Consider the following 17383-nt stretch of genomic DNA (forward strand, 5'->3'; position numbering starts at 1 on the left):
TGTTTCGGAGAGAGATGCACTTCTGCGTAGCCATTCCCTATGTCGAAATTGTTTCCGGCGGGGTCATCATGTGAAAGAATGCAATTCGAAATTCACTTGCAGGCAATGTAAAGGGAAACACCATACGCTCGTGTGCTTCAGGAGTAAAGCAACCGAAGAAAAACCCAAACCCAATGGCGAACCAACTTCGGCGGTGATGGCTGCAACCGAAGAAGCAATCGAACCAAAGGTGGTCAACTTGGCGACCACCAGCAAGGTGGTTTGCAATACGGTATCTGTTTTTTTTTTTTTTTTGTTTTTTTTTTGTTTTTTTTTTTGTTTTAATTAACCCTCCGTTTACCCCCGTTACCAAAAAGCTCACACAGAGAGCCCCCTGGTATCGGACACTTACAGAAACCTCAGCTTAGAAGAGAACTGGACAACACACTAAACAAAGAAATTAATTTAAGCTGAGGAAAACATAAAGAGGATACATAAAATTATTTAAAAATTATTTAATGGGCGCCCAGTGGAATTTAATATTTCTTTTTAAGGGGCCCAGTATAACTATAACTAATAATAATTCTGATTAAGCTACTGGTAGAGAGAAGTTAAATTTAATTTACGATTTACTTTACATAGGCATGGTTGATACGCTCAAATTATATAATTGATTATGTTTGTCTTAAAATATTGTTTAATTTTGTATTTATACAGATCGATGTTGGTGATTTGTTTTAATTCGTTAGGCAGAGCGTTGTAAATTGAAAGACCAAAAAATGAAATTCGCGTCTGACCAAGATTTGTTGTGGCTCTATCACGCTGTATGAGATTTGCTCGTCGGGTATTTTGCAGTCTATTACCAATGTTTAAAGACATATTATGGTGATAGTCTGGTTGATGTAAAACTTTTGCATGTGAATAACAGTTTGCATATCACGTAAGGCTAAGATGGGTAAAACTGTGTGGCTATTATTTGTGTAGAGTTGAACCGTTGGGTAAAGTATCGGTAGTTGAAATATTATTTTCAAGCACCTGTTTTGCAAAACTTGTATTTTCTTAATTTTCGATTTACTGGCGTGGCCCCACACGAGAACTAGATACTGAATTTGGGAGTAAATACAACCATAGTAGAATTTTAATAATACGTGTTTAGGAACGAAGTAGCTAAATTTTCTCATTGCGCCGGCTAATGATGAAATTTTTTGCTGCATATGTTTGATTTGCCGGTCCCAAGACAACGTTGCATCAAGGTAAACACCCAGATACTTGAAATCATCTACTTTTTCTATAGATATTTCGTTGACGCATAGGTTAACGTGATCGGCGGGTTTTTTCCTAGGTGAGTGGAAAACCATATATTTTGTTTTCGTTAAGTTGAGTGACAGTAAATTAGCATCAAAATAGTCAGAAAGAACTTTTAAATCATGCTCCATTGACGATATCGCACTGCCGATGTCAACGCAAGGATAAAATAATGCCGTATCATCTGCAAATAACCTTGGTATCCCTATCAAGTTTAAATTGCCAATGTCGTTGATGTAAATCAAAAACAACAGTGGACCGATATTGCTACCCTGAGGCACCCCTACATCAATTTTGTGGAGTGTGCTACGTGCATCACCAATCGTTACAAATTGCATTCTTTGTGTTAAGTAACTGCGAATGACATTGTTTGCCACTCCTCTTATTCCATATAATTCCAGTTTCTTTAAGAGAATATTGTGATTCAAGGTATCAAAGGCCTTTTTAAGGTCAAGGAATAACCCTCCAACAAGTTTCTTCGATTCAATTTCGCTGACTATGTAGTCTATTAGCTCTGTTATAGCTGTCGTAGTCCCACATTTCTGCCTAAAGCCGTATTGGAATTTGTAAAAAACATTGTTTGCCTTCAAAAAATCTAATAATCGAGCTACAAGTAGTTTTTCTAGGATCTTGTTAAAGACCGATAGTGTAGATATTGGACGGTAATTACAGGCATCTAAAGTGTTTCCTGCTTTAAAAATTGGTACTACTCTAGCAATTTTTAAACAGTTGGGATATTCACCAGTATCAAGAATTTTATTGAAGGCTTGACACAAAATGAACGCAAATGCTGGGGGATTACCCTTTATTACTCTTGCTGGAATGTCATCCGGGCCTGAACTCTTATTAACATCTAATTCTTTTATTAGAGCAGTAACTTCATTAATACTTGCAGGGCGTAAAAAGATTGTATTAGAGACGCAGTATTAGAGACGTTCATCTACTGGAGTGTTTTTACACACTGTTATTGTTACTCTGGTGGACGACCGAGGTCAACAGGTACATGCTCGAGCATTATTAGATAGTGCGGCGGAGTGTAATTTAATAAGCGATCGAGTGCGAAAATCTCTTACGGTTAAAGAGCAACCATGTACGGTCGAGGTGGTAGGCATCCAAGGTTTATCTTCTAAGGTACAGAGGAAAATCACTGTCATGGTACAATCCAGGTTTTCAGAGTTTTCGCAACCAATGGAAATGTACATTCTACCCAAAATCGCAGCACAAGTGGCAGTCATATCGGTCGACGTCAACCAATGGAATTTACCGAGTGGGATCGAATTGGCGGATCCGACATTCTTCAAAGGTGGCTCAGTTGACTTGGTATTGGGAGCTGAGGCCTTTTTCGATTTTTTCACAACTGGCCGTAAAATCCGACTGGGAAACAACTTACCCTCGTTGGTGGAGTCTGTGTTTGGATGGGTGGTTACGGGCAAATGTTCGGTGGCTGCTTCCGTTAAATCTGTCGTTTGCGACCTTGCAATAAATTACAATTTAGATAACCTATTGGAGAAGTTCTGGGGATCTAAAGACATTGGACAAAAGCACAACTACTCTCCCGAGGAATCAAGATGTATGGAGTATTTCACTAAAACTACCCGACGGCAGCCTTCGGGTCGGTATACTGTGTCCTATCCGAGAAATGATAAGTTACTAGCCAAGCTAGGTGATTCGAAGGAGATAGCTGAGCGTAGATTCTTACAAATAGAGAAGCGATTGGGGCGTGATGAGAAACTGCGAGAACAATATGCTGACTTTATGAAGGTGTATGAATCCATGGGCCACATGAAATTAATCGATGATGAACACGATACGGACGTTAAGCGATGTTTTCTCTCACATCATCCAGTGGTGAAAGAAGATAACACAACCACTAAGGTGCGGGTGGTATTTGATGCCTCCGCAAAAACATCTAGCAACGCTTCCTTGAATGATAGCTTGCTGGTCGGTCCGGCCATTCAAGAAGATTTGCGTTCGATAATTCTTCGTAGCCGCACACGCCAGGTGATGGTGGTCGCCGATATAGAAAAGATGTTTCGGCAAATTGAAATTCATCCCGAAGACCGACAATTTCAGTGCATTCTGTGGCGTACCTCTCCCAACGTCCCTCTGTCTACATATGAACTATCGACAGTCACATATGGTACCAAGCCAGCACCGTTTCTTGCAACAAGGGTACTTATGCAGCTGGCCACTGATGAGGAGAAGCGGTTTCCGTTGGCTTCGACTGCTGTTAGAGAGGACTTTTATATGGACGACGTGATAACAGGTGCTGACGATCCAGTCACGGCTACAGAACTTCGTATCCAACTGCAGGAGATGCTACGCAGTGGTGGGTTTTGGCTACGAAAGTTTGCTTCTAATTGTGAAACCGTACTGGCAGGATTACCGGAGGAAGAACTCGCAATTCAAGCAGATGATGGGATTAATCTGGACCAAGATCCCATGGCTAAAACTTTAGGTTTAGTTTGGATACCAAAAACAGACGTTTTACGATTTCGCTTTCGCATACCCGCTTTGTCATCAGATGTTTCCCTGTCGAAAGAAAGGTTCTTTCGATAATAGCCACTTTATTCGATCCGTTAGGACTCATTGGAGCAGTAATCACTCGCGCTAAAATATTTATGCAACTGTTGTGGCGTCTGGAGGATCAAGAGGGAAATAAATTAGGATGAGATTCTCCTTTACCTACAGAGGTTGAAGATGAGTGGCGAGTCTTTCACGAGCAAATTCCGCTTCTGAACAATTTACGTATTGAACGTCATGTTATGATATGTAGTACGGTGTGTGTACAAATCCATATGTTTTCCGATGCTTCTGAGAGGGCCTTTGGAGCTTGCGCATACATGCGTACCAAGGACTCGTCCGGTAAAATTAAGGTTGCTATTTTGTCATCGAGGTCTAGAGTTTCACCGTTGAAAACACAATCAATCCCCAGACTTGAGCTTCGCGGCGCATTGATGGCATCTGAACTATACTTGAAGGTGAAAGAATCAATCAGGTGTTCTATGGAAGCTTTCTTTTGGACGGACTCATCTACAGTACTACGGTGGCTATTGGCAACGCCGTCAACTTGGACAACATTTGTGGCGAATCGTGTATCCAAGATCCAGTCGCTGACTGAAAACTGTCACTGGAATCATGTTCCTGGGGAACAAAATCCGGCCGATCTTATTTCAAGAGGAGTTGCACCGGAAAATATTATCAACAATGAATTGTGGTGGAAAGGACCTGAATGGCTATCCAAGAATCCGACGTATTGGCCTAAGCAACATAATCTGTCATCTGAAGGTATGGAAGAAGAGAAAAGCCGTGTTGTACTGGCGGTGGTTCCGGAAAACCCCAGCTTCATCGAATGGTATCTAACTCGTTTCCCTAATTTCAATGCTGTTATCCGAAGAACGGCATACTGGTTTCGTTATCTGAACAATCTGCGGTCCCATAAGGGAGGAAAGCGACAAGGTGGTCCGTTAACAACAATAGAGCTTCAACGAGCTGAATATAAGGTCATACAATTGGTGCAGGCAGAAGGTTTCCCAAATGAACTAAAAGCACTGGCACGGGGAGAGAGGGTACCGCGTTCATCACCATTACGCTGGTACAACCCATTTATAGCGGAAGATGGATTATTGAGAGTCGGGGGAGGTTAGGGCATTCTAGAGAGTCTGATGATGCAAAGCACCCCATTGTGCTTCCTGCGATACACTTGCTTACCGAATTGCTTTTCAAACACTATCATATTAAACTCATGCACGCTGGTCCACAATTATTGTTGAGTACGGTTCGGCTCCGATACTGGCCCTTAGGCGGAAGGAATATTGCAAGAACGCATTGTTTCATCAATGTTTGCGATGCTACCGTATGAGACCGACGCTGATTCAACAGTTTATGGCTGATTTACCGGCATCGAGAGTTACGGCAGCGAGACCATTTTCGACTACAGGCGTCGATTATTTAGGGCCGGTGTACGTTAGATCAGGATACCGGCGGACCGCAGTAAAGGCATACGTATCGGTGTTTGTCTGCTTTGTGACGAAGGCGACACACCTAGAATTGGTCACTGATCTTTCGACGGCACGGTTTATTCAGGCTTTGCGGAGATTCACGTCACGTCGGGGAAAATGTGCTACATTGTGGTCCGATAATGGCACTAACTTCGTTGGAGCTAAAAAGCAGATGCGAGAGTTGCTGAAAATCCTGAACACCAAAGAACATCACCAGAAGGTTGCCAAGGAGTGTGCAGACGATGGAATGCAGTGGAAGTTCATGCCCCCCGGAGCTCCCCATTTCGGTGGCCTCTGGGAGGCTGCTGTGCGATCGGCGAAAAAACATCTTTTGAAGGTGCTAGCGGACACGACAGTCTCCTACGAGGATATGACGACTCTTCTAACACAAGTCGAGTGCTGCCTGAACTCGCGGCCTCTGACGCAGCTTTCGGATGATCCTGATGACTTGCGGCCACTCACACCAGGTCATTTCCTGGTTGGTTCTGCTCTCCAATCCATACCATCAGCAGACTACACCGACACAGCTTACGGGAGACTAAAGACGTGGGAAGCTGTACAGAAGAGGTTGCAAAACTTTTGGCGGCGGTGGAAAACCGAGTACCTCAATCAACTACAAGGGCGCGTTAAGTGGTGGAAACCACCAGTTGGAATAAGGCAAGGCAGCTTACCAGTGATTCGTGATGACAACCTACCGCCAACGAAATGGAGAATGGCGCGAATCATTTCGACCCACCCGGGACCAGATGGGGTGGTCCGAGTAGTCACTCTACGAACAACGAACGGGACAGTGGATAGACCGGTGGACAAAATTTGCATCTTACCGGTTGCAACGAATGACGGAGATCTCAATACGAACGAAGCGATCAACTGACTGAAACATAGGTTGTTTCAGGGGGGAGAGGATGTTGGTGAACCACCCTATTGCAGCTACGCTTATCCCCTCGGTGCGGCAAAAGTAGCTCAGTCTCAACATGAGAGCTACCTTAGTTGCTGACAGAAGTACATACTACACATTAACAATTCATTATCATTGTGAAATGTATATACAGAACTAATTGTCCATTTTTGTACGCGGTAAAATTAAGCGTCCGTCCAAAATCTATAAAGGGACGACTTTCTGACTAGTTAATCAGTGTTCTTTGTTAAGTCGAGTAGAATAAGCAGAATTAATAAATATTTAAGCAAGTAAAGTGATGGTTTAAGTAAAAAACCTAGTGAACTTATTGCTACGTGTGATCACAACCCAAGCGAGCGGAGGATTTATTGCGGACTACGGAATCCTATTGGCCTTCCTTTGGCGGCCTTGTCATCCCACACCAAACCCATCCGGACCCTATAGAGCTATCGTACAGGTATAGATATAGATATAGATATGTATAGATATAGATATGTATAGATATAGATATATGTATATATATAGATATATGTATATATATAGATATATGTATATATATATATATATATATATATATATATATATATATATATATATATATATATATATATATATATATATATATATATATATAGATATATATATATATATATAGATATATATATATATATATATATATATATATATATATATATATATATATATATATATATATATATATATTCCCTCGTCATATAGGCCGATCTGTCTGCTCGATACTGCCGGTAAGGTGCTGGAGAAGGTTATCCTTAACAGACTCGTACAGTACACGGAGGGTACAAACGGTCTGTCAAGGAATCAATTCGGCTTCCGAAAAGGCAAATCTACGGTGGATGCAATCTTGTCTGTCACTAAGACAGCCGAGGTGGCAATCCAGCGCAAGAGGACAGGTATCCGCTATTGCGCAGTTGTCACGCTCGACGTGAGAAATGCGTTTAATAGCGCTAGCTGGGACTCCATAGCCAACTCGCTTCGGAACGTCCAAGTGCCGGTGTCGCTGTACAGGATCCTGGAAAATTATTTCCAGAATCGTGTGCTATGCTATAACACGGAGGAGGGTCAGAAGTGCGTTCCAATCACCGCAGGGGTTCCGCAAGGTTCCATACTGGGCCCGGTGTTGTGGAACGTCATGTATGACGAGGTGTTGAAGCTAAAGTTCCCGGTAGGGGTGGTGATTGTCGGCTTTGCGGATGATATCACCCTGGAAGTCTATGGTGAATCTATCAGAGAGGTTGAGTTGACGGCTGCCCACTCTATAAGCATTGTTGAAGATTGGATGCGATCCAGGAAACTGGAGCTAGCGCATCATAAAACGGAGGTTATCGTGGTGAACAACCGCAAGTCGGTACAGCAAGCAAAGATCAGCGTCGGGGATTGCACTATTTCGTCAACGCGGTCCTTAAAACTTCTGGGAGTCATGGTCGACGACAAGCTCAAGTTCGGGAGCCACGTCGACTATGCCTGCAAGAAGGCTTCCACAGCTATTTCGGCATTGTCTCGTATGATGTCTAATAGCTCTGCGGTATATGGCAGCAAACGAAGGCTATTAGCCAACGTGGTCCAGTCTATACTTAGGTATGGCGGACCGGTGTGGTCATCGGCGTTAGGTACCAAAAGCTATCTAGCCAAACTGGAAAGCACCTATCGTCTCATGTGCTTGAGAGTGGCGAGTGCGTATCGCACAGTTTCACATGACGCAATCTGCGTCTTAGCAGGTATGATGCCTATTGGCATTATCATCAGCGAAGACGTAGAGTGCTTCAACCAACGTGGAACTAGAGGCATACGGAGTACCACAAGATCGGCCTCGATGACCACATGGCAGCGGGCATGGTCTAATTCCACAAAAGGTCGGTGGACACATCGACTTATCCCGGAACTATCTGGGTGGGTCAACAGGCGCCACGGCGAAGTCAACTTCCACCTGACACAGATTCTGTCAGGGCATGGTTGCTTCAGACAGTATCTGCATAAGTTTGGGCATGCGGAGTCCCCCGCGTGTCCCGAATGCGTGGATGTTGAGGAAACGGCAGAACATGCTTTCTTCATATGCCCTCGTTTCGCGGGCGCGAGAAGCAGCATGATGGCAGTGAGCGGACAGGACACTACCCCGGATAACTTAGTCCAAAAGATGTGTTCCAGCTCGGATATCTGGGGAGCGGTCAATGCGGCTGCTACCCAGATTGTACTCGAGCTACAAAACCACTGGAGAGCCGATCAACGGCGAATAAACAGCCTAACTACCATAGTCCAGTAGTTATCTAAGCGAGTGCATTAAGCACAATAGCCCCTCCCTGAAGTAATACCGATAAGGTGGTGCCAGGGGGGATTGAGGCTGGTGACTCGAGTAGGGTTTTAGTGGGTCGGGATCCTCACGCCCCATTAGGGGGGTCGGGATACCTAAACCCCACTCCCTGAGTTATTCTTTTCAGGTGTCTGATAGTACCGTATCTTCTAAGGTGCTCAGCAGATTTCCCAACTCGTAAAAAAAAAAAAATATATATATATATATATATATATATATATATATATATATATATATATATATATATATATATATATATATATATATATATATATATATATAGATATATATACATATATATATATAGATATAGATATATTTACATATATATATATATATATATATATATATATATATATATATATATATATCTATACCTATAAAGAAGGATTTCTGTCTGTCTGTCTGTCTGTCTGTCTGTCTGTCTGTCTGTCTGTCTGTCTGTCTGTCTGTTTTGTGTTCCTTATAGAATCAAAAACTACTGAACCAATCGGCGTGAAAATTTGCATGTAGAGGTTTTTAGGGCCAGGAAAGGTTTTAGTGATGGTTAGAGACCCCTCCCCCCACTAAGAGGGGGGGCTCCCATACAAATGAAACACAAATTTCTGCATAATTCGAGAACTAATTAAGCAAATAGAACCAAATTTGGCATGTGGGTGTTTTCGGTGACAAGAATTTATTCTAGGGTAATTTGAGACCCCTCCCCTCTTTATAAGGGGAATTATAACTCCTCTCTCCTTTAAGAGGGGGGGTTTCCATACCAATTTCCTCATAACTCGAGAACTAATCAAGCAAATGGAACCAAATTTGGCATGTGAAGGTTTTCGAGGGCAAGAAAATTTTCTATGTTGAATTAGGACCCCTCCTCACTTTAAGAGGGGGGGCTCCTGTACAAATGAAATACCAATTTCCTCATAACTCGAGAACTAATCAAGCAAATGGAACCAAATTTGGCATGTGTGTGTTTTTGAAGACAAAAGTTTTTTCTTAATGAATTGGGACCGCTCCCCACTTTAAGAGGGGGGGGGGGGCTCCTATACAAACGAAATACAAATTTCCTTATAACTCGAGAGCTAATCCAGCAAATGGAACCAAATTTGGCATGTAGGTGTTTTTGGAGGCAAGAATGTTTTCTATGATGAATAAGAACCTCTCCCCACTTTAGAAGGGGGGGCTCCTATACAAATGAAATACAAATTTCCTCATAACTCGAGAACTAATCAAGCAAATAGAACCAAATTTGGCATGTGGGTGTTTTCGGTGACAAGAATTTATTCTATGGTAAATTGAGACCCCTCCCTCTTTATAAGAGGAATTATAACTCCTCTCCCCTTTAAGAGGGGGGACTTCCATACAAATTTCCTCATAACTCGAGAACTAATCAAGCAAATGCAACCAAATTTGGCATGTGAAGGTTTTCGAGAGCAAGAAAATTTTCTATGGTGAATTAGGACCCCTCCCCACTTTAAGAGGAGGGGCTCCTGTACAAATGAAATACCAATTTCCTCATAACTCGAGAACTAATCAAGCGAATTGAACCAAATTTGGCATGTGTGTGTTTTTGGAGACAATTTTTTTTTCAATGATGAATTGGGACCCCTCCCCACTTTAGGAGGGGGGGTCCTGTACAAACGAGATACAAATTTCCTCATAACTCGAGAACTAATCCAGCAAATGGAACCAAATTTGGCATGTAGGTGTTTTTGGAGGCAAGAATTTTTTCTGTGATGAATTAGGACCTCTTCCCACATTAGGAGGGGGGGCTCCAATACAAATGAAATACAAATTTCCCCATAACTCGAGAACTAATCAAGCAAATGGAACCAACTTTGGCATGTGAAGGTTTTCGAGGGCAAGAAAATTTTCTACGGTGAATTAGGACCCCTCCCCACTCTAAGAGGGAGGGCTCCTGTACAAATGAAATACAAATTTCCTCATAATTCGAGAACTAATCAAGCAAATGGAACCAAATTTGGCATGTGGAGGTTTTTGGAGGCAAAAATATTTTGTATGGTGAATTAGGACCCCTCCTGACTTTAAGAGGGGGGGCTTCTACACAAATAAAATACAAATTTCCTCATAACTCGAGAACTAATCCAGCAAATGGAACCAAATTTGGCATGTAGGTGTTTTTGGAGGCAAGAATTTTTTCTGTGATGAATTAGGACCTCTTCCCACATTAGGAGGGGGGGCTCCAATACAAATGAAATACAAATTTCCCCATAACTCGAGAACTAATCAAGCAAATGGAACCAACTTTGGCATGTGAAGGTTTTCGAGGGCAAGAAAATTTTCTACGGTGAATTAGGACCCCTCCCCACTCTAAGAGGGAGGGCTCCTGTACAAATGAAATACAAATTTCCTCCTAACTCGAGAACTAATCAAGCAAATAGAACAACATTTGGCATGTGGGTGTTTTTGGAGGCAACCATTTTTTCCATGATGAATTAGGACTTCTTACCTTTTTAGGAGGGGGGGGGGGCTCCCATTCAAACGAAATACAAATTTGCTCATAACTTTAGAACTAATCAAGTAAATGGAACCAAATTTGGCATGTGAGAGTTTTAGATGGCAGAATTTTTTTTCTGTGGTGTATTACGACCCCTTTCCCTTTTAAGAGGGTGGGCTTCCATACAAATGAAATACAAATTTCCGTATAATTTGAGTACTAATCAAGCAAATGGAACCAAATTTAGCATGTAGGAGATTTTTGAGTCTTGAATTTATTTTATGATAGTTAGAGACCTCTCACCCCTGTGGTAGGGGGATATGGACTCTCATACAAATAAAACAGAAATTTTGGCGAAACTCAAAAACTAATCCAACTCGAGAAATTCGAGACTCTTCATTAAAACATTAATCAATAACAAGACCACAAAAACTATCTATAGTAACACTAGATCATTCAGGACGAGCCGGTCGCGAGTGTTGCCGGTGACCCGCCGTCGGAAGCGCCGCCCACTGGGGGACTTGCAAAACTCGAGAAGTGATAAAGATCATCCGAGATTCATGATTTATGTACAACACAGGTTAATTTGTGGCAATACGAAGTTTGTCGGGTCAGCTAGTATATATATATATATATATATATATATATATATATATATATATATATATATAAATTATGCTATAAAGTTTCACGTTAGCATAAAAAAATTTATTCACTATACTTTTAACACTTGATCGTTCCTAACTACACACAAGACTGAATTGAAAATTAATTCTATAAGGCTTATATCTACTGAATCTGCTGATGCGTCGTTTCCTCGGGTGGTTCGATTCTGATTCAACCTTTGTCCGCGTGGTTCGATCGGGTCTTGCAGTCGTCATCGGTTGTTGATCGATGGTTGCGTTGATGGTTTGGTTCCTCGGTTTGTTGCTATGGGTCCCGGCTAGGCTTTCGCTGACGTCTTGACTTCGGGTGCGCTTTGGTTGGGTAGTTGTGGTGTAACGCCTCCCCTCTTAGATTGTCGTCCGTCCTCGGGCGATTTACCGAAAAGGATGAGACTTGGTAATGGTGTCGGTTTAATTTGCTTGATAGGGTCTTTAGGTTCCGTGGTGGTTCCAGCATGGTTATGGATTTCTAGGAAGGATTCTTCCTTTGATTTGATTTTTCTGTTGATAATATAAATAGTAAGAGAGCAGATAATGATTAGTATGAGGAGGATTCCTCCTCCAATGGTTGTTCTTCTTTTAGAACGATGCAAATCCAGTTTTACGTCCTGGAGGCTGTTCAAATTTTCCAATTTGAGGTGAGAGAACTCGTTTTGTTCTTCCGTGTAGTTTAGTTGTATCATCTTGCTTCCAAACACTGGAAGGAGGTATTCTTCGTTATTTTCCAGAGAGACTTGGCTATTGTATGTAATGTTCATCACTTTTATTGTGCAATTGTTTGCTTCTATGATTGTCGGAGTGTTGATCAATCTAGAGCTGTTGCATGAATCGGAAATCAGTACTTTTTCGTTTGTGTCAATAAGTATGATTCCTTTCTTGATTTCTTCTACACGGGTAGTTTGTCTTACGGGTTTTATGTCGCATTTTGGTGTGCGGTGATTTAAGAGGTTATGGATGCATTCGTCCTCGAGAAGAGTTGTCTTTTCACATATGTCGCAATGTTCAGTCTGTTTGTAAATGGAGTCTCCATGCTTTGCCACCAGCTTTATGTTTGTGTGGATTCGTGTGTTATTTATGTTGAGCGGTTGAATGTTGATCAGATCGACCTCGTTGTCGTCCAGAATGGGTATTTTCACCAGTATTAGAATTTCGCCTCGGCCTACAATTACGCTTCCTGAGCTATACTGAAATATTTGGTCTAAGTAATCTAATTTTAGTTTCTGTGCATTTAGTCTGTTAAAAATATATTTTTTCTCTTCAAATGAGAATAAATTCCTGTTTAAAACGCTAAATTTGGCAAATTCTATTTGTTCTTCTATATTACTAAGAATTTGGATTATTAAAGTTAGAATTTGTTTGTCTAACGTTTTTGTTGATATGGTCGGATGGCGGTCTTTTATTAAATTTTTGTCTGTATGCAGCATTCGCGTATTGGGTTGTGATGGCATAAGCCTCCTCCAGGCTTTTTGGCCTGTAGCTTCTGACATGCATTGGTAAATCATCCGTCAGTCCGTCTATAAATCTGGTGAGCGTTATTAAGCTCACTAGGCTATTTATTGCTTTTGTTGAGTTAACGTAGTCCTCCATCATTGCTGCTGTTGATTTGATAGCAGTATCGATGGTCTTTATTTTGTTATAATATTCAGTTAACGTCTTTTTTCCTTGGGTAATGTAGAACAAGGATTGAATATGCGACGTTAGATCGCGTCTGTCTCCGTAGGAGTTTAAAATTACTTCCTTGATTTCTGCCCAACCGTTCGGGTTACCAGCAGCAATCAAAATTTCTTTTGCTTCTCCCGTAATTTTATTTTTCACTGCCCTGACCAGTTGACTATACACCGGTTCGTCTTGATAGCTTTTAAAAAGATCAAGAGTATTTTCGGCGTCCTCTAGCCAAGCGTGTGTCTCTTTTTTATTACCCGCAAATGTTGCTAAGTTTTTAATGGGGTCTGGGGTCCTAAATTGTAAGAAGGGATCCTCAGCTTTTGCTTTCAAGTGTCTAATCTGACCGATTAGTTCGTTTTGGTTGTTGGTTAGGCTCTTAATGTGCTGGAGCAAACTTTCAACTGTAATTTGTGGAATCGGAACTGGTTGAACATCGTCCAGTTCCGTATCCGAAAGGTCTGATTTAAATTCAGCCATGCTTGAGTACGAGTACGATATTCACTTTATTCACTTACACTGCGCTTTCGCGATTAGTGGTTAGTTAGTTTTATTTTTTTCTTTTGTGATATATCAGGTGTCTGCTTACCGCTGGTGGGGGCTCGCACCTCTGAATTAGTATGGTTTTTGATTAAAAGTCGTGGATTACTTACAGGTAGATTATTTTCATCTCCTGGAGCCTGGGTAGATAGTGTCGGGTTCCAAGTGGCGGGATTAATCCTCCTTTGTAGACTTGGTGATTGTGCGACTAGATGTTCGCTCTGTTAACACTGTTCACTTCGTTTAACCACTTGCCTTAAGACTGCGCCAATTATGCTATAAAGTTTCACGTTAGCATAAAAAAATTTATTCACTGTACTTTTAACACTTGATCGTTCCTAACTACACACAAGACTGAATTGAAAATTAATTCTATAAGGCTTATATCTACTGAATCTGCTGATGCGTCGTTTCCTCGGGTGGTTCGATTCTGATTCAACCTTTGTCCGCGTGGTTCGATCGGGTCTTGCAGTCGTCATCGGTTGTTGATCGATGGTTGCGTTGATGGTTTGGTTCCTCGGTTTGTTGCTATGGGTCCCGGCTAGGCTTTCGCTGACGTCTTGACTTCGGGTGCGCTTTGGTTGGGTAGTTGTGGTGTAACGTATATATATATATATATATATATATATATATATATATATATATATATATATATATATATATATATATATATATATATATATATATATATATATATATATATATATATATATATATATATATATATATATATATATATATATATCTATATCTGTACGATAGCTCTATAGGGTCCGGATGGGATATATATATATATATATATCTATATATATATATATATATAGATATATATATATATATATAGGGGAATGTCCCCGGTTATGAAACAGGTTTTGTTTTTTAATCATAGCTTTTGAACGGATTATTCAATCCCAAATCTTTTTAAAGCATTTGAAAGATTGAAGACTTACGTATGTTTTTGCTAAAGACAGCATATATTTTTTGCTTGAAATAAAAAAGTAATAGCGAAATTGGGAGAGATAGAATTTTTTGACCACAAAAAAAGTGTCTCCGGTTGTGAAACACTTCGAAAAATCCACAAAAGAAAATAAAAATAAAGAAGAAAATAAAGAAATATGAAATGAAAATAAAATATTACATTCATTTATTAACGGAAAACACGTTAAATGCAAAGTAATTTATCAGTTTCTTAATTTAATCGTCTAAAATGTAAAAACAGAAAGTTCGAGATCTCAAATATGCGGATTTGGCACTCATGTGCCCGAAAAGTGTGTTGAAAATGTTTGTGATCATTAAAGTATTGAATAATCGTTTTTCTGAATTTTTCATAGCCGGAGAACTTCACTGTTTCACAGCCGGGGCGAACGACGAGTTTGCAAAATTTTATGTAAAATTTTTTGTTTAAATTATTTCACATAAAATTTGTCTGTGTAATGAAATAGAGGTCCAAAACTAAGGTTATATGCATTTTACTTCCTTTTTCTATTTTATTTGATAAACAAAAAATCAATCTCAAAATATCTCAAAAAACTTTTTCGGGCAGGTTTTTCGAACACATTTCCTACAAAACATTCTAAAAGCTGTATTTTGATTGTTATTTGCTCAAAAGGTAGAGTACAATGAGACGAGCCGTTGGTAGTAATTTGGTAGTGCTAGTTTAATAAACACGTCAAAAACGATGGGTGTTTCACAACCCGGACCGTTTCACAACAGGGGACAATCCCCTATATATAAGTTAAATTACAAACCTAAAAAATATAGTTTGTAAAAAGATTTATTCAAGAAAACTTACTGCATGCTCTTCGACTACTCAACTCCGACTGACGCTTGAGGTTTCTTCAGACTTGAACGAACGCGACATAGTCGCTAATTTGCGAAGTCAGCAACACGTGAATGGTGTTGCAAACAGCTCGATGCCGGTGCCCGTGGTGCCGCTGCGCGTGTAGAGATCGCTGACGTTGTACATTCCATCTGGGATGGCTCCTCGTGCTGTTTCGTAATTGCTCCCCCCTTAAGAACGGACCGTCCCGGTTCGTTTCGCTCAGGTGATCGACATTTCATATGTCCCTTGGATAAGTAGAGTGCCAAAATTGTGACGATTATTGCGATCGTAATAAATGTCCCGATTGTAGCGTTGACTTGGTGTCTATGTAGTACTTCTAATTGTTGTCGGGTTAGCAGATTGACTTCCTTTAGGTGTTGCAATGTAATATTTGCACTGATCGTTTTGCTGACGATTCGCAACCCGTTCATGGGAATCAATAATGGTTTCTGTACCCAAATGTACTCTTTGTCTGAGAATGAAAATTGGTTTATAGTGACGGTACAGTTGCGAAAAAATATAAGTGTGCTTCCAGAGATATTTCGTCTGGACAACCCACAATTTGATGTGATTGGAATACTTCCTTCTCCGTCAACCACGATGTAGTTGTCTGTGATTCGTCTAATTTGAATCGCAGATGAGGTTTCTATGAGATCACAGCTACCTGATATTCCTCTTAAAAGTTTCGAATAGCATGTATCGGCGGAAACATTTTCGACCTGATTTTTGTCACAAAGGACACTCTCTCCTATCTTCGGGCATTTTCCATGTATTAAAAACGTATTCTGATCATTAGTCAGTACTTCTCTAGCGCGTAGTTGCAGCGATTTTCCGTGTTTCACGACAGATTCCATAAGTTGATTTTATATGGGTCATTGTGCCAAAACGGGAGAATTTGTCTACTGCCGTGAGGAAGATGTTGGGTTGAGCAATAAAAATGTCAAGGTGGATAGTTTCGAATGGTTTGTTAGGAATTTCTGGTTTATGCAATGTAATGCGATATGGGTTTCTTTCATACTTGTTTTCCAGACACGTTCCGCACAGATTAACGTATCGTTGAATCTAACGTTTCATGCTTAGGAAATAGTATTCTTTAATAATTTGATTATGATTCTCTTGTGCTCCGCGATGCGCACGTTCATGAATATTAGCAATAACTGCGTTCTGCTCTTCTAACATTCTTAAATCAACAAGGATCTTTTGACTAATTCTCACTTTAAAGGTACGACTTCTACTAAAATATTTTCGGTACACAATTTGCAAAGTGTTGATGAGTGATTCTTCACACATGATGCAATTTACTTTATTAGGGCTCATATATTGTTTAAAAATATCGAGAACTTTAACAACGGAAAAATCTGTTCGTGTAATTACTCTTCTATGGATCTTCGGAAAAATCTCCTCGTATTCATTTGCGTCTACGGTGCCTTTCTTTAAAATAATCTGGCTATGGAAAAAATTTATTGGCAGCTCAGTCATTGGTATAAAGTTACCATCGTCCGTGTCTGCTGAATGACAAGTGGCTAAATCTGATGCATCATCTACATCGTTTGAATTAATTTCTTCCTTCTGAATTCTTGATAAGCCGTCAGCTACAACATTTTGTCTCCCTGGCCTATATCGTACTTCATAATCAAACGCTTGGAGACGTAATTGCCATCTTAGCATTTTATCATTCGGATCTTTTAAGCTGAACATGTATGTAAGTGGCTTATGAT

General features: G+C 40.5%; 2 protein-coding genes across 2 annotated transcripts; both read left to right on the plus strand.

The window, feature by feature from the left end:
• The first annotated feature begins 2478 nt into the window (after positions 1 to 2478).
• On the plus strand, positions 2479 to 3843 carry LOC128735959 (uncharacterized). Its single transcript, XM_053830442.1, has one exon. The coding sequence runs from the start codon at positions 2479 to 2481 to the stop codon at positions 3841 to 3843; it is 1365 nt and encodes a 454-aa protein (XP_053686417.1).
• A 1299-nt stretch (positions 3844 to 5142) lies between these two features.
• Positions 5143 to 6159, plus strand: LOC128735961 (uncharacterized). The gene has a single exon (XM_053830445.1). The coding sequence runs from the start codon at positions 5143 to 5145 to the stop codon at positions 6157 to 6159; it is 1017 nt and encodes a 338-aa protein (XP_053686420.1).
• The last annotated feature ends 11224 nt before the right edge of the window (positions 6160 to 17383 follow it).

Source organism: Sabethes cyaneus, chromosome 2 (genome assembly GCF_943734655.1).
Source record: "Sabethes cyaneus chromosome 2, idSabCyanKW18_F2, whole genome shotgun sequence".
NCBI classification, from domain to species: domain Eukaryota; kingdom Metazoa; phylum Arthropoda; class Insecta; order Diptera; family Culicidae; genus Sabethes; species Sabethes cyaneus.

Bases quoted from the DNA above. Each gene is read 5' to 3' on its own strand.
- LOC128735959 (XM_053830442.1), top strand. From the start codon at position 2,479: ATGTACATTCTACCCAAAATCGCAGCACAAGTGGCAGTCATATCGGTC.
- LOC128735961 (XM_053830445.1), top strand. From the start codon at position 5,143: ATGAGACCGACGCTGATTCAACAGTTTATGGCTGATTTACCGGCATCG.